This window comes from Oryctolagus cuniculus, chromosome 7 (assembly GCF_964237555.1).
Source record: "Oryctolagus cuniculus chromosome 7, mOryCun1.1, whole genome shotgun sequence".
NCBI lineage: Eukaryota > Metazoa > Chordata > Mammalia > Lagomorpha > Leporidae > Oryctolagus > Oryctolagus cuniculus.
In genome coordinates, this window is record NC_091438.1 from 113429276 (window position 1) to 113454918 (window position 25643).

General features: G+C 42.1%; 1 protein-coding gene across 21 annotated transcripts in view; it reads right to left on the reverse strand.

The window, feature by feature from the left end:
• Positions 1-25643, reverse strand: part of FGGY (FGGY carbohydrate kinase domain containing) — a 532663-nt gene that overhangs the window by 245409 nt on the left and 261611 nt on the right. For 16 of the 21 annotated variants that reach the window (XR_011390684.1, XR_011390683.1, XM_070078420.1 and 13 more), the window contains exon 7: positions 21993-22121. Coding sequence is in view for 19 of the 21 variants with exons in the window: in XM_070078420.1 (XP_069934521.1) it covers positions 21993-22121 (129 nt within the window). In the remaining 2 variants the exon portion in view is untranslated. The remainder of the gene's footprint in view (positions 1-21992; positions 22122-25643) is intronic. The other 5 variants (XM_070078429.1, XM_070078427.1, XM_070078418.1 and 2 more) reach the window with 1 other exon arrangement.

Here is a 25643-nt window from a genome sequence, read left to right on the forward strand (position 1 = left end):
GGAAGAGGAGCAACCAGGACAGAATCCAGCGCCCCAACTGGGACTATAACCCGGCTTGCTGGCGCCACAGGGGGAGGGTTAGCCTAGTGAGCCGTGGCGCTGGCCAATTTTTAATCCTTTTAACATGGAAGTGCATTAGTTGATTTTTCAAAAGGTAAAATAACTGACTTTAGTTTTTACTAGTTTGGGAAAACTTGGGGCCATTATCTTTCCAATATACTTTCTGCTTTATTGTCTCTCTCATTTCACTCAGGAATCCAGCTACATCTCCTAAAGATTCTTTAACCATGCACCATGTATCTTACACTGTTTTGAGAATTTTAAATATTTTCCATGTTTTCTGCATCATGCTGAAGTACATTTTTTCCCCTGACTTATAATCTGGTTTACTAACTCCCTCTTCAGGTATATTATCTGTTACCTGTTTATTCAATTCCTAATCTACATTTTAAGCTCTAGAAGTCTGATTATTTTTATACTACTCAGCTGCCTATTGAATTCTCCATCTTTTACAATTTCTTGTGTTTTTAAAAAATGTTTGTTTTAAAAGATTTATTTATTTATATGTTTGAGAAACAGAGTGTTGGAGAGAGAGGGAGGAAGGGAGGGTGGGGGAGGGAGAGAGAAGGAGAGAGAGAGAGAGAATATATCTTCGGTCTACTAGCTTACTATCCAAATAGCAGTTAGGGCTGAATCGGGCATAGTGAGGAAGCAGGCCCTCCATCCAGGTTCCCGACATGGGTGGAAGGGACCCAATACCTTGGACATCATCTGCTGCTTTCCCAGGCACATTATAGGGAGCTGGAACACAAGCAGAGTGGCCGGAACTTGGACTGGCACTCTGATATGGGATGCTGGTGCTGCAAGTGGTGGCTTAACCCACTGTACCACAATACTGGTCCCCCTATAATTTCACGAAAATATTTATCACACATATCCAGAGGCTGTAACTAGTACTGCCAGTGTCTAGATCTTCTGTGGGTTTTGTTCTCTTGATTTTTTTAAAATTGTCATATTATGAATCTTAGATTTTTTTTTTTACCAAATGCAGACACTCTATCTCAAAACTCTTAGGTATAACTTGAACTTTTGAGTATGTTACATTCCTTTCAGAGGTATATAATCTTGCTTGCTGCAATTAGCTTAAATATAATCAAGTGTTGATTAACCTTTCTCAAAATTTCATCCTTCCAGTCTGCAGACTGTTCCAACTGGGGTTCAATTTCTCAGCCTCTGCACTGCAATTCTCAAACCAGCAAAGGCTCAGAGTGTGAAAGGGTGGTAATGTCAAGCTCAACCTTCTAGCATCTCATTCTCATTTTGTTTTAACTTTTTTAAAAAATTATTATTTAACAGGGATGGAGGGAGGCAGGAAGGGGGAGAGAGAGAGATAGCATACAAGTGTCTCCCAATGCTTGCAATGAATGGCAAGGGGTAGACAAGTGGTGGGAGAGCAAAGTTGGACGTTGGGAACTCAGTCCAGATCTCCCATGTGGGTGAAGGAATCCAACTACATGAACCATCACCTGATGTCTCCCGGAGTCTGCATTAGCATAAAGCTGGAATGAGGAGCTGCAGCCAGGACTCAAATGCAGGCACTCGGATGTGAGACAAGGGTGTTCTAACCAGAGGCTCAACTGCTGGGCCAAAAACCTGCCAGTAGTTTCTCTTTAATCTTGACCCCTCAAGTCCTTTCCCTAGTAGCTCCAGGTGTGTGTGTGTGTGTGTATGTGTGTGTGTGTGTGTGTGTGTGTGTGAGAGAGAGAGAGAGAGAGAGAGAGAGAGAGAGATGTGCAACAGCATTTTATTTTCTCCAGCTTTGCTTATTTTTCAATAGCTGCTCAATGAATGAATGAACTAAATACTTTATGTCTTTGATTGCATTTAATCTATTAACAATACTTCAACAGTAGGGAAACTTTGGCATATAAAAGCAGACACATGGGTAGAAGGAAAGAAGCACACTTCATCTTGACCTTCTGACTTATGAAAAAAGTTAGGCTTACAGAGGTGACTGAGAGTCATAAAACTGGTCCTGGCAAAGCTGGGATTTATGTCCAAGCTGGCCTGACTCCCCCGGGCTCTGCTTACTTTTGTTAACCACTATCTGCTATGATGGGCCTGTGTATTCTCGCTCCTGAGAGCTGTATCTGGAGCACTTCTTGCCCTGGCAGTCAGTGACCCCTTTGCATTAAATGATGCCATCACTGTTCGCCAGCCTCCTTTTGTTTGAATGTTTAATCTTCCCCTGCTTTTCCATCCCCACTTGCACAGCTGTGGTCCCAGCCGTCACTATCTCTTACTCCAGCACTTTCCTCTCTGGATCCATTAACCTCACTGCCTCCAAAGTCTCTGTTTAAAAACTGTTACCTTAAGGACAAAAATTCCGAATCTTTAAAGTGATATCTGAGGCCCTCAAACACTTGGGGTCCCATTTTTTTCTCACGTACCTCTATTTTAACAGGCATGTACTAGATCACAAATATCTTGAAGCGCCCAGTATTATGAAGCCAAGTGGGTATTCCACGATTTGTATCTTAGTGCATGTTCTCTCTGTATGCCTTTCTCCTTCCCGTATTCCTTTCCATCTGTCCACCTTGTCCATCTGATAAATTCCTATTCTGCTCCCTATTCATCTGTAACTGTCAAACCAACACTACTTTGCGTGTGTGTGCTTGTACGCGTGTATGCCTGTGTGCCAGGTCAGGGGATGATTCCTGATCTGCTTAGGAAAATGAGTTTAGTCTCCCATAGTGCTCCAGATGTGTCTTCCTCAGACACGTCCCATACTACCTTAGGGTAATTTACTCGCTTGATTCTCCAATAACAATATGAGCTCCTTGAGGGCAACGTTTGATTTGTTCCCACTGTATCTCTAGTACATAGCACAGTGTCTGGCACTTACTGAGGATATGCTACCTACCAGTTGATACTAAAAGAAAAGAATATTTTTTAGAAGCTGGTGCTGACTCTGGCCTCAGAATCAGCCCTAAGGGCACTCGGATCTGGCTGAAAAGCCCATGAGAGTATTTCAGGCATGGAAAGCCAAGGCACTCTGGCAAAAAGATCTCTGTGAGTGAGATCCCAGTGGAAAGAACAGGTCTTCAAAGAGGGAGGTGCCTTTCTCTGAAGGGAGGAGAGAACCTCCACTTTGACTATGACCTTGTCTAAACAAGATAAGAGTCGGAGAACTCAAGGGGCTTCCATAGCCTTGGAAACTCATGACTGGTGCATAGGGAGATTATTGATGCCATAAACAGGAGTGTCAATTTGTAAAGTCAACAACAGGAGTCACTGTGCACTTACTCCTCATGTAGGATCTCTGTCCTTAATGTGCTGTACACTGAGGCTTAATGCTATAACGAGTACTCAAACAGTATATTTCACTTTGTGTTTCTATGGGGGTGCAAACGATTGAAATCTTTACTTAATGTACACTAAACTGATCTTCTGTAAAAAAAAAAAAAAAGAAATTATCAATTCCCAACTTGACTCTCACTGGGATTAAACATGACAATAGGTCTGATCTGATTTCATCATCATTTAAAAAAAAAATCATCTATTATTTTTCACTTTATGTTTCTGTGTGGGAACAAACTGTTGAAATCCTTACTTAAGGTATACTAAGCTGATCTTCTGTATATTAAGATAATCGAAAATGAATCTTAATGTGAATGGAAGGGGAGAGGGAGTGGGAAAGGGGAGGGTTGTGGGTGGGAGGGACGGTATGGGGGGGAAAGCCATTGTAACCCATGAGTCGTACTTTGGAAATTTATATTCATTAAATAAAAGAAAAAAAAAAAAGAAGCTGGTGCTGAGACATAGTGGGTTAAGCTACCATCAGTAGTGCCAGCAAGCCACAGGAGCACTGGTTAGAGTTCTGACTGCCCTGTTTCCAATCCAGCTCCCTGCCAATGTGCCTGGGAAAACGGGATGGCCCAAGTACTTGGGCCCCTGTACCCACCTGGGAGACTTGGAAGAAGCTCCTGACTCCTGGGTTTGCTCTGGCCCAGCTTCGGCCCTATGCCATTACAGCCATAGGGGAGTGAACTAGCGGGTGGAAGATCTCTCTCTCTGTCTTTCCTCTCTATCTTTCTTTGTCACTCTGCCTTTCAAATAAATAAAATAAATATTTAAAAATCTATTCTTTGGAAAGGCAGAGTGACAGAGAGAAACAGAGACAGAGAGAGGTCTTCCATCTGCTGGCTCACTCCCCAAATGGCTGCAATGGCTGGGGCTGGGCCGCTTGGAAGAAAGGAGCCCAGAACTCCACCTGAGTTTCCCACATGGGTGGCAGGGCCCCAAGTACTTGGGCAATCTTCCACTGCTGTCTCAAGCACATTAGCAGGGAGCTGGTTTGCCCTGTGCACCACAATGCCAGCCCAGAAAAGAATAATTTACACAGTTAGCTATTATTTCTTACTGCAAAACTATGTCATATTTTACCTAATCCTAAGAAAACAGCAGTGGGTTCCAGCCCAAGAATGGTCCTTGAGCTTTCTGACAGTGCTAGGACTCAGTGACAAGTATTTTTCTTAGCGAGCTCTTAGAGGTCTTTGGTTTGGCTTATTTAACTTCAGGGTTTATAGCTCTGCTTTAAATGGAGGAGCTCACTGATCTCTCTACCAAAGACAATAGATGTGAACACCGGCACAAGTGACAGGTTAGTTACCTTACTCTAACTGCCCTGAAGCTAACAAGTCATTATTACCTTCTTCAAAGTTTGAAAGAAAATCTATTTCAAATTTTAAAAAAGAGGAAAGGTACTTTCATAAATTTAATTCAGTATGACTCTCAAGAGCATGCAGAATGTTAAATAACTCTTGTCCAATTCACAGATTTGTTTTAGAAAGTTGGCAGATTCCCTCACCTCCTATCAAGGCTCACTGCCACACCCTATGTCAGGCAACCTCTTCGCCTTCACTCTTTCTTCTCTCCAAACTTCAGAATGGAATTAGATAGAGCCCTACTGGGGTATGGGGGTTGGCACAGAAGATAAGATGTCACTTGAGATGCCAGCATTCTATATAAAAGTGCCTGGGTTTGAATCCTGGCTTCCTGCTAATGTACTCCCTGAGAGCCAGCAGGTGATGGATGTTCAAGTGGTTGGGCCTCCGCCATCTACATGGGACACTTGGATTGAGTTCTGGCTCCTGGTTTTAGCCTGTCCAGCCCTGGCCATGGCAGGCATTTGGAGAGTGAGTCATCTGTCTGTTTATTTGCCTGCTTTTAGATAAACAAAGAAACAATTAAGGTCTTGCTTGGAATGACTATTGCTTAAAAGACATGTCAGAACCCTATGGCAGAAGGGAAATGCAAAGTTTTCAACAGTACTCAGGAAATGTAAAAGTATTTCTACCCATTTTAATCTTTATAGTCTCATCTTCCAGGAATTCCTTAGAGATACAGGTTTTAGCCTGATTTCAGTGCTCTCCATTTCCCAACCCCATTTCAGTACCCTCATGTCTGCTATTCTCTCCTTGCAGAATTCTCTGAGCCACTCTGCCTCCAGTAGAGAATACACCTATCAGTCAGTTCTTCCTCCCACTTTTGTGAAAGACCACAGTAGCTGGCATCTGGAGGTTCCCATCTGTATTTGTGCGACCCTGTGGGCTTCTAGGTGGATGTAGAATCTTCAGCACTTTTCTGCCCTACTGAGGTCCCTCACTGAATATCTGTGTGCTTGTCCTTTCTTTGCCTTACTGTTTCAGCTGAAAGTGACTTCTCCCTCATTAAAACTCCTGTACTCCTATAGAACTTTTAGCCCATGACACGCTACTTCTTTGATTGCGCCATCCACCATTGTAACTAGTCTATTGCTTAGCATGTAATTGAAGCAAACCTATTCTCTCTCTTTTTTTTTTAAGATTTATTTTATTTATTTGAAAGACAGAGTTACAGAGAGAGGTAGAGACACAGAGAGAGGTCTTCCTTCCACTGGTTCACTCCCCAGATGGCTGCAATGGCTGGAGCTGTGCCAATCTGAAGCCAGGAGCCAGGAGCCTCTTCTGGGTCTCCCACGTGGATGCAGGGGCCCAAGGACTTGGGCCATCTTCTACTGCTTTCCCAGGCCATAGCAGAGAGCTGGATCAGAAGAGGAGCAGCCGGGACTAGAACTGGCACCCATATGGGATGCTGGTGCTTCTGGCCAGGGCTTTAACCCACTGCGTCACAGCACCGGCCCCAGACCTATTCATTCTTACACATTCATTTACTTACTGGGCTTAGGTGCTTGTATCTAATGTTACAGAGATGAATAAGACCTGATTCCATTGCCCACAAGATGCTCACACTCTAAATGGGAGAGATGGCAACACAGTCTCTTTGGATGTTTAAACATTATTGTCCGCATATTACCCTTAATGAGGAGAGATACCCACAAGGGGAAAGAATCATCAGGCCATGTGCATTCGACTGGCAATAACATTACATCACAGTGAACCAGACAGTGGATGATCCTTTCAAGAGCAACAGTATTTCTGCATATTTAATATATTTCACAGAGCCCAGGGTGTGGGTTTTTCTTTACAACTTTCAGCAGTGAGAGGCCTGGATATAGAAGGTGTGTAAAGTTTCACTCACATTATTGATACTGGTGAGAGATTCCCCCCATAGGGTTTCACAGTGGTGAGTCACAAGGCTGGTGTACTTTTAACTCTCCAGGCTAAATTCAGCCCAGGAACCTATTAATAGTACAGATCAACAGCCTAGCACATTCTCTTTAAACAAAATAGGGAAGCCTTAGCTTTCCCTAGAACTGAACATTTCACTTAAAGACTTTCCATGTCTTCTGGATTATATATATATGTGTGTGTGTGTGTGTGTGTGTATATATATGTATGTATATGTATATATACAAATATACATATACACATATATGAATATATATACACACACACACACATATATATATATATGACACCTTCAGATAACTTGGTTAATATTGGCTTGGGCAAAAGGATACAAATTGTAAGAGGGAGACCACGGGGGTCAGAGCCACCAATGTCCTGTCCTTGTCTTTCCGCTACCATAGCTGCGTATGTCCAAGTAAGTCTCCTCTTTCTCTTTAAATAGAGATGGTGAGAAGATACATAGCCAGGAAGTTCTTCATCCATATTAAGTGCTATATAGGTAAATAGCTCTTGGGTGGCATTCTCCTCATCCTCTGCTTTTGAATCTGAGATTTAGAAATACAGTCTTTCCATTAGGCTGGATTCAATTTTGCTTTTCCTGTATTATATGCAGAGGGCTCAATATGCAACTTGTCCCTATTTAGGCCACCCTTCTCATTCTCTTTAAAGGTCCTACTGAGAAGTCCATTAGAGTCATGAGGGGGCTGACACAATTCTGAAATTTCAGGCCCAGTTATACCCACTGATCAGAATCTATGGTGCTGGTGGTACTGAGCCCAGTAATCTGCATTTTAATCAGTAACTTGGGTGGCTATACTCAAGTATGAAAATTGCTACAATAAGTAAGTAAGGATAGAAATCAGACTGACAAAACAAACCCCAAAGTCACTGTAAGTTGAAATAAAAATATTTTTTAGGGGGTATCTGCATTGTGAATTCTATTTACTACAGGTAAATGAAGTCATCTGAATAACTTATTTTGTTCCTATACGGATTCTTCATTCTCTGTCTCCAGTAAATAGCAATTTCTAACTAAAATGGGAACAGAGGGCAATCTTGAGAACAGTTTCCCTTTGCCACCAACAAAATGATGAGAACGTGTGGAAGTGTGGGCACAGCAATCCTAGTGAGCTCTGGAGGCGTATTCACCAGCTCAGACTACAGCGGTCGTGAGCAAACTGGACACTTTGGATTTGGATTGGAAGAACAGAGAAGAGATAAAGAGGTGAAGAGAAAAGAACAGAGATAAAAGTCCTCCAACAAGACAGACGGCAGAGACAGGAGTGATCAGGAGAGTGAAACTTGGTGTTGCTGCCTGCAGTCGCGGTGGACAAGAAACAATGATCGTGGGATACAGAGTCAGAGATGGGGAATCGCAGTCTCCACCTGGCCAGGATGCCGGAGGCTGGATGGATGTGAGGGCAAAGGCACAGTTAAGCACAGGCAGGGCTTGGGTTATTTCCTGAATCATCCTCAGGGCAAGGAAATATAAGTATTAATGCTTAAGTCTACATAAGTGAGATTTTGGTCTAGGCCTAAAACTAGATGGCATATTTTTTACTGCTCTGATTATGCCTTTAAGTCTCATCCATTGGAACTAAAAATCATAACTGCAGTCCCAAAGGCACATGTTCCATGTAGAACATTCTATATGTTTTTCACATTAAACCAGTGCTGAGGAAGAGAACTGAACAGATAGGACTGATTCAAGTTAACCTTTGCATTCAACTTCCTTGGCTTAGAATTCAAGGCCTTTTACATTCACACTTCTGACATAGAATGGCTGGTACTTGTCGAGTGTTCACAATGTGTCAGGAGAAGACATCAGTACCACAAATGCATGAGGCGACACCATTCACATTCCCACTTCCAGGAAAGAACTCTGAAGCACAGGACAATTAAGCAACTTGATAATAAATGGCAATGCTGGGATTTGAACCCCATCAATTTGGCTGTGGAGTACAGCTAGATCTCACTGCACCTATCTTACACCTGATTGTGAGGTTGGCACATGGGAATGCTCCTTGAATTAGTCGGGTCTTTGCATGTGTCTAGGGTTGACACATTCTCTTCCTGATTCCTGAAATGCTTATCCTAGTTTTCACTTCCCAGGTGAGCTTTCCTATCTCATCCTGGCAGTCAGCTGATCCATTCTCTGTGCTCCTATGGCACTTTACTCGCCTCTCAGAAGAGCAATGTATGCTTTATAGGGGTTTCTGCATACAGGTCTCCCTTCTCCACCAGCTGCTCAGCTCCTCCAGAGAAGGGACCAGGTCCTCTGCAACCCAGCAACATTGTTGCCCAGACTGACTCTGAGGCAAGCATGGGCCAACATACACTTGGTGATTGAATTAATCTCTGCCTTGTTTCTTAGAAACATTCCTTACTTTATAAGGTCCATTCTCTTAAAGTTCCCATCCTGTACTGAACTTTCCTCTGGACCTCTCTGTAGCAGTAGCACCTCCTGAACCTCCCATCACTTTATACAAACCTGCTCTTCATGAAATATAGCAGCATCTGATGCAGACATATACAGGCATATCTCTCACATAAATGTACATACACATGTAGACAGATATGTCCACACATATGCATACGCCTGAAAATACATACAGAGAACATACATGTATACATAAGCAGGCAGATCACAAATTCATACACACATCAAACACACATACATAAGTGTACACATACACATAAGGTACATGCATACCTCTGGAACATACATGCATTCATATGGACATGCATGAACAAATATGCATACACACAAATGCCTAAACACATACATATGTTCTATACATCTATGTATAATCACTGCATGCATTCATTAATTCATAATCATATGTGAATACTGTCACTCATGTGTGCACATATCTAGCCATGCATATCCACATTACTGCACACATACAATACACACATACCTATATACACACATAAATTGGCTTTATCATTGTATCTAACACATCAATAAAAATTCCTGACACTCAGAATACATCAAATATTTGCTAAAATGCCCATTGCTATCATTCACCATGTAAATCGGTTGAGCTCACACAAATAGCTAAACACAGCATTGTGTTAAGTGCCTCACAGATATTAGCTCACTTACTCTTCAGACAACTCTAGGAGATAGGTATTATTTTTGTTCCCATTTCACAAATGGGGAAATCAAGGCATAGAGTGTTGGGTGGCTTCCCAAGGGTTACCTGGCCAGCCAATGGAACTAGGATTTGAATCAGTTATGTGTTCTGATTGCATTGCTTTAAGATCTTTCAGCTTTCACTGCCTTCAGAGAATCAAATTCTCCCTTGACAGTACACAGTACAGGGCAAATAAAAGTCATGGAAAGATAGTGGGGGCACTGCTTCCAAAGGATGCATCAGGAGACCAGTAGGCTTCTTCTATGCTAGAAATTTTGTTGATGAACAACTTAATACTTTATCCCTCTTAGTATTTTTTTTGGTTCTACTTAATACTATTGGTTGAACTCTGTAATTAACACACAGTTATTCTTAAGTGTTGAAACTTAACTGAAAAGTGATACCTATTAAATATAAGGGTGGGAATAAGAGAGGGAAGAGATATACAATTTGGGACATGCTCAAGCTGACTTGCCCCAAACGGTAGAGCTAGAAACATATCAGGGGATTCCAATTCAATCCCATCAAGTGGCATGTACCAATGCCATCTCACTAGTCCCAGTGATCAATTTCTGTTCACAATTGATCATAATGATAGGTCTAAGAGTCAAAGGGATCACATAAACAAGACTAGTGTCTGCAAATACTAACCGACAGAATAAAAAAGGGAGAGAACGATCCAACATGGGAAGCGAGATACACAGGAGACTCATAGAATGGCAGATGTCCTAAACAGCACTCTGGCCTCAGAATCAGCCCTTAAGGCATTTGGATCTGGCTGAAGAGCCCATGAGAGTATTATAGGCATGGAAAGCCAAGACACTCTGGCAAAAAACAACAACAACAACAACAACAAAACAAAACAAAACAAAACAAAAAAAAAACAAACCACCTAAATGAAAGATCTCTGTGAGTGAGATCCAGTGGAAAGATCAGGGCCATCAAAGAAGGAGGTACCTTTCTCTGAAGGGAGGAGAGAACTTCCACTTTCACTATGACCTTGTCTAAATAAGATAAGAGTCGGTGAACTCAAAAGGCTTCCATAGCCTTGGCAACTCATGACAAGAGCCTAGGGTGATTACTGATACCATAAACAAGAGTGTCAATTGTTAAGTCAACAACAGGAGTCACTGTGCACTTACTCGCCATGTAGGATCTCTGTCCTTAATATGTTGTTCAATGTGAATTAATGCTATAACTAGTACTCAAACAGTATTTTACACTTTATGTTTCTGTGCGGGTGCAAACTGTTGAAATCTTTACTTAATATATACTAAATTGATCTTCTGTATATAAAGATAATTGAAAATGAATCTTGATGTGAATGGAAAGGGAGAGGGAGTGGGAGATGGGAGTGTTGCTGGTGGGAGGGAAGTTATGGGGAGGGAAAAACCATTGTAATCCATAACCTGTACTTTGGAAATTTATATTTATTAAAATAAAGTGAAAAAAAATTTTTGAAAGTTTCCTTCTTAGTTTCTGCAGCCATTTATTCTGGCTGCAGAGAGCACTGAGACCATCCTCAAAATACCCAATATGAAGAAATTAAAACACTGCTTCTCCTCTTTATTCTTTACAGTGAGTTGTATGAATGCATAGTTGAGAGAAAATTTAAAAACAAGGAAATGAACCAGGCCTATGGGAAGACAGTAAGGAAGCAGCCACCAGGTCAGATGCTATGCTGAGCTGTGGCTTGACAACTAGAGATGGATATTTTCCCACCATCAGCTGCTAAAATGCAAGGCCCAAAGTAAACATGAGTGTTCGGAGACAGTATAAGGATGTGAACAGCACGTGTTGAGTTTCTGTGCCATGAAAAACAGTGGTCTCAATCCTACTCTCAGAGCCAGTGACGCAAGTGCAATCTTAGACTCTGGGCCCCCAACAAAACACTTTTCCAGCAGTTTTCCACCTTTTGAACTTGGAGCAGGAAGTCCTCCTAACAGGTGGTTGGCAGTGTCAGAACCTGGGGCTAGGTCATTCTGTGTATGTTTTGTTTTTGTTCCCAAGCTCAACAAAAGAAAATAACAGCTTGTCTTAGCCAAGTACTAATAATACGTGAGAGACCAGATAGACTGTTCTGGTCCAAAATTCCCTCTGAGTAGCAGATAAGGTTCTGAAGCTGATGAGAGGGCCAGGGATTTACTTGGAACCAGGGGCTCTGGGCATAGGACGTCACCTCGGGATAAGACACTCTGCTCTCATTACTGAGCAGTACTTGTTCGTTGTTTGGTGCAAAGACTGCACCAATGCAGGGCAGGTCACGCAGGTCTGGGTGCAAGCCTCGGATCTACCCTTCCTGGTCTTTTAACCTTAGGTTAAATTTTTTTACTTCCTGAAATGTCACTTCAATACTTAAAGGAAGGAAAAAAAACACCTTCTTTGTTTTTGAGGTGCTGGTTGTCACTACATAAATGAGGGCAGCATAAACCTTAACAAAATTAACCAATACAGTTAATATTAACATTAATACGTTTCACTCTCTTTTTCCAATAGCTTAAAATAGCTTTGTGGGGGCCAGTGCTGTGGCGCACTAGGTGAATCCTCCGCCTGCGGTGCTGGCATCCCATATGGGCGCCGGGTTCTGGTTCTGGTTGCTCCTCTTCCAGTCCAGCTCTCTGCTGTGGCCCAGGAGGGCAGTGGAGGATGGTACAAGTGCTTGGGCCCCTGCACCCACATGGGAGACCAGGAGGAAGCACCTAGCTCCTGGCGGCCATTTGGGGGGTGAACAAACAGAAGGAAGAGCTTTCTCTCTGTCTCTCTCTCACTCTCTCTCACTAACTCTGTCAAATAAATAAATAAATAATAATAATAATAATAAAAAGCTTTGTGTTCTAATGCCAGTCTGGTTTAACACTCCTGACCTTGTACTCCAAGATGGATAGAACACAGACTACCGTACAGTCTCAAAAATCCTCTTTTAAAATCACTTCTCCATTTTGGGACTCAACTTTCTCATCCATAAAATAGGTCTAGAAATATACCTACCCTGAAGAATATAAAATAGAACCTCTACCTTATGCTTTAGGATTAGAGATGCATTGCTATAAATACAGGCTACCATAAGCAGCAGCACGACATACCTAGACATAGATAAATATGCTAACCTGAGTAAGTGGGGAACAACAGTAAGCCTTGGAGTCAGAGAAAGTTTATCCTTTATTAATCTGTCACCTTGATGAAGCTATTAAACCTTAACTTCCTTGTATATTAAATGCAGAAAATATTGGTAGCTCATGGTGTGGTTGTGAGCTGACAACAACTCTTGAAGTCTCTAGCAAAATGCTTGGCATGGGTTAGGTGTTCAACAAGTGAGAGGTGAAACAAAGGTAACTGTTCTGAGCTTGAGGAAGGCACTTGGATGCCAAGTGCTCTTATTATTGCCGGCTTTGAGGGAGACTCCTGGGAGCATAGTGTAGGTTGTGACAACAAAACAAAGAGACTTATTCATGTGGGGCATACAAAAACTAATGTATGTATTTAATAGCCACCTGCCATACTGACTGTACCCGTTAATGGGATGTAAGAGAGAGAATGGATTAACATGCTAGGAATCATTTTTTCCCCCTAAATTGGAGATGGTATGGCATAATGGTGGCAGGGGCTCTGGCCAATGAATTAGGATACACACACTGTAAATTCAACTCTGACAGTAATTTGCTGGAGTAACCTGGGGTGACTTGCCGTGTTTCTGGGTTTCAGTTTTCTCATCTGCAAATTGAAGAATTTGATATAGAGAATCCATGAGCAAAGTTTACATGCAAAGCCTGCGAGTACTCATTACTGAAATAGCAATGTATGTGTCGAACTAAAAATGTTATGACTTCATGGTAGGTTCACAACTGGATAGTACTGAATCGTGTGGCAGAAGATTTAGAGAGGAGTAAGGACAGCAGGGAAGCTGCCTGTAGCCCCAAGGCCCTGGATCCCATCCAGCTTTTTGTCCACAGGGTTAAAGACTGATCCCCAGCTCAGGCCAGTCCCGTGTGGTACAGAGAAGCACAGCACCCCAAGAAAGCCTCAGAGTCTGAAACAAGAAACTAAGGTTATCCCCTACATTTCCTCCCTACCCCTCCATGAGGCTGCCATAATTCAGACAGCTTAGAGGTCTTAGGCAGCCATGGTTCTCATTAAACCAATCCTCAACTTAAAACTAGAAATCACATCACCAAATCCTCCTCTGTTCTTCTGATTCCAGTCTAGGAACTGCTGGAGTTGTCCTTGCTCTATCTCCCCAGGGACTGGCGCAGCTTTCCCCTTCCAGATTCCCCGGCATAATGTTATCTGTGGCTCTAATCCCCTTCTACTTCTTGGAGACGTCTGCCCCTTTGGATTCACTCTGTCTCTCTCTTTGGATAAGCTCGCCCCTCCTCTGCACTCTAGGCCAGAGCCTGGGCCTGGCTCCTTGGCAGTTCAGTTCTGCTCTGGGCTGATTTGCTTACTTGGCAGTTGTGTGTCACTACTGCTTCTAACTCCAGTTCCCTTGGTGTCAACTGCGGTCCCCCAAGCTGTCTGCTCTGGGTCTCAGGTAGCCTCTTCCATGCTTAAAATCAGATTTCTAAACCCCACCCCCAGAATCCTCAGTAGATTAGGGTCTGGGAATCTACCTCACTCAGATTTTTTTTTTTTTTTTTTTTTTTTTTTTTTTTTTGGACAGAGTGGACAGTGAGAGAGAGAGACAGAGAGAAAGGTCTTCCTTTTTCCGTTGGTTCACCCTCCAATGGCTGCTGTGGCCAGAGCGTTGCGGCGGGCGCACTGTGCTGATCCGAAGCCAGGAGCCAGGTGCTTCTCCTGGTCTCCCATGTGGGTGCAGGGCCCAAGGACTTGGGCCATCCTCCACTGCACTCCCGGGCCACAGCAGAGAGCTGGCCTGGAAGAGGGGCAACCGGGACAGAATCTGGTGCCCCGACTGGGACTAGAACCTGGGATGCCAGTGCCGCAGGTGGAGGATTAGCCTATTGAGTCACGGCGCCGGCCCTCACTCAGATTTAGCAATTCTTAATTTTGATTTTTTAAATCCCTGTTCTATATTTTATGAATTATACATACACAGCCACTGCTTGGCTGAGGAACAACCAAGTGAATTCTACCCTAGCTGATGGGCATTTAGACTAAGTGCTGGTGGATGAGTAGAGTTGTCTAGGTGGGGTTGGGAGGTGAGGACCCCAACAGTGAAGAGTGGGAACAAGGGAAAAAGACGACACACGGTGCATCTTAAGACCACAGTCCAGTGTGACTTGACTCCTCCCAGTGAGACAAATGGGGTAGGAACCACCCTGGGCTCTCCACCCACCAGACTTCACTTCTGCTTTCATGTCTCACAACTACTTTTACTGAAGAGCTCATTTCACAAAACCTATGTTGACTGGTAATGGAATTAACAGGTAAGTTTAATTTGGTGCATTCATGAGGTATTCAAAAAGTTCATGGAGATTACATATTATGAAAAAAAAATGCATGGATTTCAAAAAGTGTTTTGCACCAAAATAAACTTATTTTTACATTTGACTTTTCTGTGAACTTTTTCAAGTAACGTCCTCTATTAGCACAATCCTTATTTTAAAGCACTCTTTGGTATCTAGAGAAATAAACTGAATCAATGAGGGTGCTGCAGGACAGAACAGGTTTTCTCAGGTTTGGTGCTGTTGACACCTTTGTTGTAAGGTATTGGCCCAAGCACTGCGGCAGGATCATAGCAGCATCTGTGGCCTCTGACCACCATCTGCTTGTACCACTATCCCTGGCCCCAGTGTCCCCAGGCATTGCCAGATGTCCACTCCCAAATGTCCGCTGAGGACCAATGGTTTAAAGAAAAAGAATATGGAACTCTGGAATCAGTCTCAGGTTCAAATCTTGCTATGTTACTAGTTATGTGATTGTGAAACTATTACTCCTTCTGCCTTCAATTCTGTCTTGTATAAAATGGGAAGTAATCTCTATCTTACATGATTATTGCAATAAATAAGAGATAAAGAATGAAGTATCAGACAGGGTACTTGGCACAAAAAAGGAAAGTAAGAAATGATCATATTAGCTGTAGTACTGAGAACAGTGATGGTTCTAATACTGTTCTTATAATGATACTAATATGACTATTTTATTATTAGAAATAAAGTCTGATTGAAATCTAAAATGTATAATGAATAAATAAATTCCACTTTATGAAGAAACAATAACACAGGAGGAAATGTTGAAATCATACTACCAGATATCATTTTCTCTAGGAATCCTTTTACAATTCTTCAAGTCTCAATTTCAGGTCCATTTTATGTTTTTTTTCAAAGCCTCCCACCACTGGCATAAATAATTATAATTGATTATTTACTCATCTGCTTTCAATACTAAACCAGAAATTCCCAGAAGTCTTCTTTTCTCTTATATTCACCTTATACCTCCATCAACTCTTTAAGTGGGTCATCAATAAATATTTGCTGAAAGACTCTTTTTTCAAGATTTTGTGCTTTCTGAGATGACATTGCTAGGGTCAAGTTCAAGAACAGACTTGGTCATATTTGAGTAGACACGCTGTTGCATATAACACAGTGATAAGAAGAGTGTGAACTATGAATCTGATGGCATGGGTTTAAATCATGTGTCTACGACTGGATGGTGTGACATTCAGCAAGCTGGCTAGTCTGAATCTCCACTGTCTCGTTCACCAAATAGAATGAAGCAATAGCACTATGAACTTTGCTTTGAGAACTAAGTGCAAGTAATAAATAATTGCCTATTCTTGCCTCTATGACTCATTCTGAGATTCGGTTATTCCCTGTGCAAAATGAGTTATACATATCCCTACAATGTTGCTATGAGGAGTAAAATCTATGGTGATCACAGATGTGCCTTCTAAATCTAAAATTTATAAATGCAAGGGATTATTGCTACTGATTATTTTTCTTGATTAAATATGTTACTTAATACAAATAACTCATAAAAATACTTCCCCCAAATCAAGTTATCTACAATTACTGCCTACCTACTCTTGTTGCTAGAGCACTGATAATGGTAAGACACAAGATGGGCATGTTTTATTGCTCACTGCAGCAAATTATGTTTTGCTCTAGGAAGGCATGAACTAGGAAGTCTTTTTGCAAGACAAGCTAAACAAATTCTTCTGTCATTAAAAAAAGAAAAGAAAAGAAATTCAAAATCTTCATTTTGGTTTGACTCTACAACTCAGATGAGCAATTTCAGCCAATTCAACATCTGGCCCAAATGAGCAATTTAAGCCAACTCAACATCTGGCAAAGAATTCAGTGCTGGTAATCAAAGAATCATGCTAAACCTAGGCACAAAGTTTGCTCTTGGCCAAAACCTGCTGGAGTGATTGGGAACACAAAGGACAAAGACTTCCAGACATTTAGGAGTAGTTCAGGGAGTGCTGGAACCAAAGGCTTACTCCTGGAGAAGTGAGTCAGGTGTACTGGAGGGGGACCGCAGCCTCTGTAATGAGAGATTACTCTATCTCTTAACTGTAATAGTCATTACTCACTTTATTCACTAAGTATGCATTTGTGTTTGTGTCTGTGTTTGCTAAGGGTCTTCCATGTGTAAAGCACCGTGCAGGTGGCTGGGCTGGGAGGATGAGATGACAAGGTGCTAAATGAGTACAAATTAGTAGATGAGACAATCATACCCACAAAACCTGCTATTATGAGACACAGTGGGAACAAAGAGAAAAAGGGGTTTAACTCAGTTTGGGGGGGCAGAGAAGGTTTCCCAGACCAAGAGGGCACTGGATTCCAGATTCGATGGCTTATCAGGAGTTTCTCTGGCAGATCAGAGCAACCTAGAGGAGAAGGGCCTGAGTCAGAAATCAGGTTGTTATTGCCTTTCAGGACAGTTGGGGTGCTGGAGCCAAGAACAGACCTGGAACAAAGTTAGTGCTATTTTTATAAGCTAGAAAAATATCAGCAGCAGGAGCCCCGGCCAGAATCCTCCCACAAAGTGCAAACAAAGCGACTCCTATCTTCTGGCCGTCTGCTGGGGAACTTACTAACCAGCACCTTAAGAACAAAATGTTCTTTTATCTTTGAGTTTTATTCCCACAAAGTCCATCCTCCTCTTTTTCCAGAGTTAGAGAAAGCATAAGCTGAGTTATACTTGTCTCTTTGATCTCCAGCCTCACATTCCAAGCTTTCTTTGGGAATCAGAGTCCAGAGCCATCTCCCCAAAGCAGGGTGCTGAAGGTTCCTGCTGGTCAGAAGCTGGGGTCCCAGGTAGGTGGCGCCAGATGAACACTTGGTGTGAACACAGCTAGTGGGCTGTTGGGGAGAGGCCTGAGTGACATCTGGTTCTGACTCCAAAGCTGGGTTCTTACCTGAAACTCAGTAATCTCATAGCACACTATTTACCTGGCCCATTCATTAGTCTTCTGAACTCCACCTCTACAGAATCTTACAGCAGGGAATCCTGTACTCAGGTACAGAGAGTGGAGGGGGAAGTGAGGGCAGGTTCATGGAAGAAGTTCTGACGGACACTTCCTAGTGTCTTTCTGGGTGCTACCCCCCAGAGCTCCCATTGGGAAGGCTCCTTCTCTGTGTCCACAATGTCCACAAGCATTGTGCTTCTGGAGTAAACACCAAAGAGAGATGCCTGGTTAGTGTGAGCCTACTATGTACCAAGTGCTACTATGCACCAGGGGAATTTAAGTCTGGACCTTTGGATTCTGCACTGAGTGCTCTCATCACTGTATCACAGTATGTCTCAGGGAATTAGCTGTCTTCTCCCTTGGCCTGCATGTCTGCAGTAAGCTACACACATGCAGGCCAGGGGAGAAGAACAAGAATTTTCTCTCCAGAGTGGGACTTTGTTTTGTTCCTTGCTGACATTTTTAGATAATATAATTTTTGGATATTTGGATATTTATAAAATCATTTGCCAGCCATACCAAATTTTCAACTTAAATGGCCCAAGTGGTTGGGTCCATACACACACACACACACACAGGAGACTCAGGGCACCCAGATGGAGTTCTGGCTCTGGGCTTTGACGTGACCCAGTCCTGGCCATTATGGCCATTTTGGAAATAAACCAGCGGATGGAAGATAGATTTTCTCTCTCTTCCTGTCCCCACCTTTCCTCTGTAACTCTTTCAAATACATAAATAAATCTAAAAAAAAAAAAACCCTTGTACATTTACTGAATTTCAAGTTCCCACCCATGGTTGCCTTGACAGGACCAGACCAAACGATTTCACAGGCCTTATTCAGCCTGTGGACTGGACATTCCCCACCTCCAGTCTAGACCAAGAGTTGACAGGTTTACAGGAACTACAAACTCTTATTATATCTTCAACAAGTAGGTGGGGGGACCAGTGGATGATCTTTCTAGAATGTTCAAGCCTCTGTTCTCCACATTGAAAAGGGGCAGAAGCAGGGTGGAAAATGAAAGGAAACATTTGCCTCCATGACTCTTCTCCTTGCTGGACTGCTGAACTGGCCATAGGTGAAAGCAAGAGGAGGAAGTTTAAGAACAACCATTGGTCAAAAATGTAAGTATATTTTCCTGTCTCATAATCACAGAGTCCCCTTCCTATGCCCTGGAATCACTATTGGCACTTACATTCTGCCATTAAAGAATCCAAGGTCCTAATTCTAACTTTCCACCTAAAAAACTCACTTGTGGGAAATACAGGGAGAACCCTCTAGCTATCGAGCATTTGTATTTTACAGGGAATAAAGAGCTAAGCCAAATCTGTACGGATACAACTTCTGTCACTGAGCATCTTTTTAGGGGAAAAACCAATTCGTTTGCCAGTCACTCACTGTGGGGCACAGTGAGTGCTGAGCAGAAGTGAGAAGGTATGTTGTTGCCTGTCCCTTAGGGCGGTGCAGGAAATGGACAAGGAAGTCACAGTGCCCGCGGTTCCCCAACAAGCAGCCCTCTTTTCAGCAGGAGGTGGCCCCAGTTGTGAGGCTTGTCACCAGCCTGGGGGTGGATTACTGAGACTGTCATCCCAGGGATAAGAGGCAAACGTGGCGGGGGGGGGGAGCTACTCTGGCTTGACACACATTGTGCAATGTCAGAATTGCTAGGGGACATGGACACTCTACTCTGACTGTCTAGAACTCAAGCTATCCCCAAGCTTGTACTTAAAACTCAAGTGAAGACATTCCAATCAGAAGCACACACTACACACCCTGCAAAATCCCTGGAGGATTGCCTGTAATCAAAACTACACCGTTCAACCAACCCACATGTGGTATGGGTTGCTTGCTACTTCTCAGGCACTGAGACAAACAGGACAAACATTTCACAGATCAATGAGCACTATCCTGTTTTTGCAAGTCCACAGCCCATGTAGAAGAACAAGATACGGTTTAATAATCTGCTGTACAAGTTAACAGGTTAACTTTCACTCTACAGGTTACGGCCATGACATCTTACTCTTGCCTTTGTATAACTTTATTATAATTTAATAAACTTGTCAGGGACCTGTAAGATGAGATACAGGGCTCAGCACAGGGGAAACAAGATGAAAAATATAATTTCCCTACCTCCAGGGGTTCCTCATCTAATGGAAAAGGCAAGCGGATATATCAGGAATTATAGCACATTGTGATTTTTCTTCAAATAGATAAAAGTGATGAAAGAAGCACAAGTTAGAGAATTTTTAAATAAGTCTGGGTATTCCCTGGGAGTCTATGCAGGAGAGAAAGTCTCTGCTACGGGTCTTTAAGTTTGAAGAAGTTGGCAAGCTGGAGCACTAGAGGACTGCTATTGTTTGAATGTATTGCTAGAAGTCATACATTGGAAATTCAACCTCATTGCCAAAGTATTGAAGAGTGGGACCTTAGAGAGGTGACTGGATTGTGAGGGTCTGCCCTAGTTAAGATATTAATGCTGTTACCAGGAGAGTGTGTTAGTTATCACAAGACTGGGTTCCTAACAAAAAGATGGGTTCAACCCATTCCTTCTCTATCTCACTCAGGTTTGTCTTGTCGTTCTGTGTTCTACCATGACATGAAGCTGCAAGAGAACCCTTTCCATATTCCGGTGCCTCAGCCCGGACACTGCCAGCATCCAGAACCACAAGAAATCAATCTCCGCTCTTTATAAACTGCTCAGTCTTAGGTATTCTGTTATATCAACATAAAATGGACTAAGGCAAGGAACAGTCACTGTGGGCATGTACACCTGTGCCAAGACATGGGGCTGTAAAGGCACAGTTCTGGGAGCATAACCAAAGTATATGGAAGACATAATTCTGGGCTATAGGATGAATTATGAACCAGAATGTCTTTCAAATCTTGTTGAGCGTGTTCCATGGAAAGAAATACATTTTCAACATGGCCTATGTATACACATATGCATACACATAAAACAGAAACTGTCCCACAAAATAGTGCTTACCTTGCCATGGAAGACATAGCTTGATGTTTTCTACCCTATTATAGCCCACTGTATTCTGTTCTGAAAATTCAATGGTCATACTACTAAGTTATATCATGAATTGTGAACCACAGTTTAAAACAAAACATGATTAGAATGAAAGCCTAGGAAAAAATATATAGTGATGGCTGAAATGATAGATACTGAAAGTAAAAACAACCAAAAATAAATAAATAAAACTGTAACAGGGATGAAGAAAAGATCAGAATCATCACACTTAACTGTAATGATTTCATTGTGTGTTTTCCCATTATAACTTGGGGAAGAGATACTGGTTTTGTTTGGTTTTAAATCCACTGTCCTATAGCTTCATGTCTGGACATGGTTAGTGCTCAGTAGGTAATTGATAAATAAATAAGTGAATATATGAATACCAGGTGTAAGAGTTATGCAGCAGATGAAATCAAGACTAAACCAAGTGATAGGATACAGGTCACAAGCCAAATATATTAGGAAAATTATCTATTAGCCTTATAAGGTTTTTGACCACCACGGAAAACCATAGTATAGGTAAGTACACCATCATCATCATAGTTGGAAGTTAATGCATGCTTTTTTGAATTTTTGGTAAATCAAAGAAGCATCCAGAAATTTGAATAAATATGTCCATTTGTTTCTATCATTATATATGCAGAAAGTAATCAAGTGATAAATACACTTTATATTTGAAAAGTTCCTATAGTTCTATCAATGCCTAACAGTCAAAAGGCTGTTCATTACTACATCTTGAAGAAGCAGTCCCTGACTTTCGCTTCAAAAACAGCAAAGGAGGATCTGGAGAGTGTTCTATTTGAACTCAGAGCTGTGGTTAGTTAGCATAGATTACCTAGTCCTCCTGCGTGGGCGTCAATGAGAGAGGCTGCCACTGCAATCCCAGCGGGAAGGCCAAGGTCTTTTGCTGCCTCCTGTGTGAGTCCATTTCCCAGAGAAGCTCCAGGAGGCAGCACTTGGTTTCCTGTGTAGATATGAGAATAAACATATAATCATTGAATTGAAAAACACACAAGTACACACAGAGGGGCCGATGTTGTAGCTTAGCAGGGAAAGCTGCCACTTGCAACACCAGCATCCCATATCTGTGCTGGTTCATATCCTGGCTGCTCTACTTCCAATACAGCTCCCTGCTGATGGCCTGTGAAAAGCAGCGGAAGATGGACCAAGGTTTAAGTCCCTGCTGCTGATGTAGGAGACTTGGGTGAAGCTCCCGGCTCCTGGCTTTGGCCTGGCTCAGCTCAGCCATTATGGCCACCTGGGGAGTGAACCAGCAGATTTAAGATTATGTGTGTGCATGTGTGTGTCTGTGTGTCCTTCTTTGTGACTCTGACTTTCAAAATAAATAAATAAATTTTTAAGGCACTTTTTTTGTGAGAACCCCTTGGATCCTTCCCACCTCCCACGAATTTATTCAACTTCACAAAGATAGAAACCATGCAGCAAATCTCTGTGTGCATTTGATGGCATAAGGGTATATACTTAGTCTCAGTATCAATAGCTCATGCTCTGAGGTTCTTTACAAAGCAAGGGGCTCCAAGGCATCATATGAACCAAAGAAAGATTCCATTAATGGAAAATTCCAGAAAGAATATAAATACTGTGGCCTCCCTTGAAGGCTATGTTAAGACACTTAAACTGTTCCACATGGGTTTCTTAGCAGCTCTACCAGCATACCACACACACACACACACACACACACACACACAATCCATTCATATTCTCTGATGTACATAGACTCCTAAGGGTGCTGAGAAAGTTTACTCTGCCGTTGCTTTCTATTAGAAGATAAGGGAAGGAAGGATTTTTTCATCAACAAAGAATTTCTTAAAAGTTTTCTCAGCTCTTTCCCTCTTTTCTCAGGAAAAAAAAAGTCTAAAGCTTGCAATCCTTACAAGACTCCTCCTTGCACAATCATAGGATACAATTTGAATGATGTTCTCTGAAGTTGTGCAACACAGTGACCTGGTATTCCAAGTGACCTTGAATTCTTGTAGTCAGTCAGGTCTTCAGTTAAGAATTTTCTGATTGTCTTGCTTTGCGTGGGCACCATGGGGATGAAAAGGTCCTCTTAACCTGCTCCCAGTCTGGTTAAAAGGACCAGATAAGGACACAGAGAACAACGGATATCAGGAGAGACTGAAATGATCCATCTGTTCCCAGGTGTTTAACAAGGGCTGAGCCTTCTACAATAAGTATTAATGCACTGCAGGGAGGGGGCAGAAAGATAGGGGTTGACGTATGCTTATGTCCCATTGAACACTGAGATTCCAGGAATGTGAATTTTTTTTAGCAATCTGTAAATTGTTCAGTGGAGTTGCAGGGCTGGGCAGAGGTGTTCCAGGACTTCTGAAGAAGAGGTGAGGGTGGAAGCAGAGACAACAGCAAAGGGCAAGTGCCTTAGTATATCTCTTCCAAATGGAAACAAAGCATCTACACCGCATCACTTCAATCCATTTGGAAGAGATCAGTTTCAAACTATAACTAAATTTGGAAAAAAAAGTTTACTAAGGAGAACTGAAGCCATCACAATAACTTCTAGAACTACAATGTCCAATAGAGTGCTCACAAGGTGCAAATGTATCAGCACTTGAAATATGGCTAGAATAACTGAGGACTTAAGATTTTCATTATATTTAACTTTATCTAATTTCAATTTAAAACTGAGACAATTTAGTTAACTATGTATTTGGAACAACTTGAGTATACAAATCGAATATTTTAACATTAAGAAACCTAAATATGTATTCCCAACAAAAATCTAGAGTTTTAATTGAGATGTGTAAAGTGGAAATTCCACTCTAGCTGTTGAAGATCTAGTGTGGAAAAATGAATGTAAAATATCTCAATGATTTTATGTCAGTTACATATTGAAAACCTATTTTGTATATATTAAGTTAAATAAGATATATTAAAATGAATTTCACCTACTTTTTTTTTTTTACTTTATTGTGGTACTGAAAAATTTGAAGTTTCTTATGTGGCTCATATTACATTTCTTTGGGCTAGCACTGATTTAGAGGGGAAGGTTAAGATGCTCACACGATGGGTTAGGGAGTAGGAAAACCTCCAGTTTGTGTTGAATGCTCAGGGCAGCAGAACTCTAGAAGAAGGCAGCATCTTTGGCTCTGGACAATATCTCAATTCCATCACTATGTCTAGTGCCCAACACAGAATAGACAACATTAACATTTGCTGAGTCCTTCCATGTCAGGGACTTTAAAAAAGGTAAATTCTCCAGTCAGACAGTTGTGGATTCTATTCTGATTGGTACCAAAATTTGTGCTTTAATCACTACATTATCTTTTGGAGAAGATTTTTAAATTATTATTTTACTTATGTGAAAGGTAGACAAACAGACACACACAGAATGAGAGATGAGAACAAAGAGAGAGAGAAAGAGAAAGAGAGAAAGAGAGAGAGAGAATATTTCATCCACTGGTTCACTCTCCAAATGCCCTCAACAGACAGAGCTGGGCCAGGATGAAACCAGGGTGCACATTAGCAGGAAGGTGTATTGGAAGTGGAGCCAGGACTCTCAAGTACTCTGATGTGGGATGTGGGTGGGTATCCTGATTGATGATAACCTGGGGCACATATATTTTTAATGCTTTCTTGGATAAATGAGAGGATAAAGAGAAGTACATTTAGAATAAGCAATATATATGTTTAAAAGGTAGAATCAGGGCCAGTGCTGTGCCACAGTGGGTGAAGCTGTCACCTGCAGTGCTGTCATCCCATATGGGCGCCGGTTCAAGTCCCGGATGCTCTACTTCCAATCCAGTTCTCTGCTATGGCCTAGGAAAGCAGCAGAAGATGGCCCAAGTACTTGGGCCCCTACACCCATGTGGGAGACCCAGAAGAAGATTCTGGCTCCTGGCTTTGGATCAGCCCAGCTCCGGCCATTGTGGCCATTTGGGGAGTAAATCAGTGGATGGAAGACCTCTCTCTCTCTCTCTCTCTCTCTCTCTCTTTCTCTCTTTCTCTCTTTCTCTCTCTCTCTCTGCCACCCTGCTTTTTAAATAAATATTTTAAAGGTAGCATCATTTGGAAATATTGCCGACTAAGTTCAGATTTTTTGAAGGGGTTAATTTTAGGGAATGAATAGCAGGTTAAGTCACTGCTTGTGAGACCAGCAACCCTTATCAGAGCACTGGCTCCAGTTTTGGCTGCTTTGCTTCCAATTCAGCCCCTACTAATGTTCATGAAGCAGTTGATGATGACCCTAGCACTGAGGTCCCTGCCACACATGTGAGAGACCAGGATAGAGTTCCTGGCTGCTGACTTCAGCTTGGACAAGTCTTGGCTGTTGGACCATATAGGAAATGAACCAGCAGATGGACGATCTCTCTATTTCTCTCTCTCTCTTCCTCTCTCTGTGTCACTTTGACTTTCAAATACATGACTAAATGGATTTTTTAAAAGGGTTAATTTTTCATAGGAAGATCAAAATGGAAACTCTGTTCCACATTCCTCTCCAATCTCC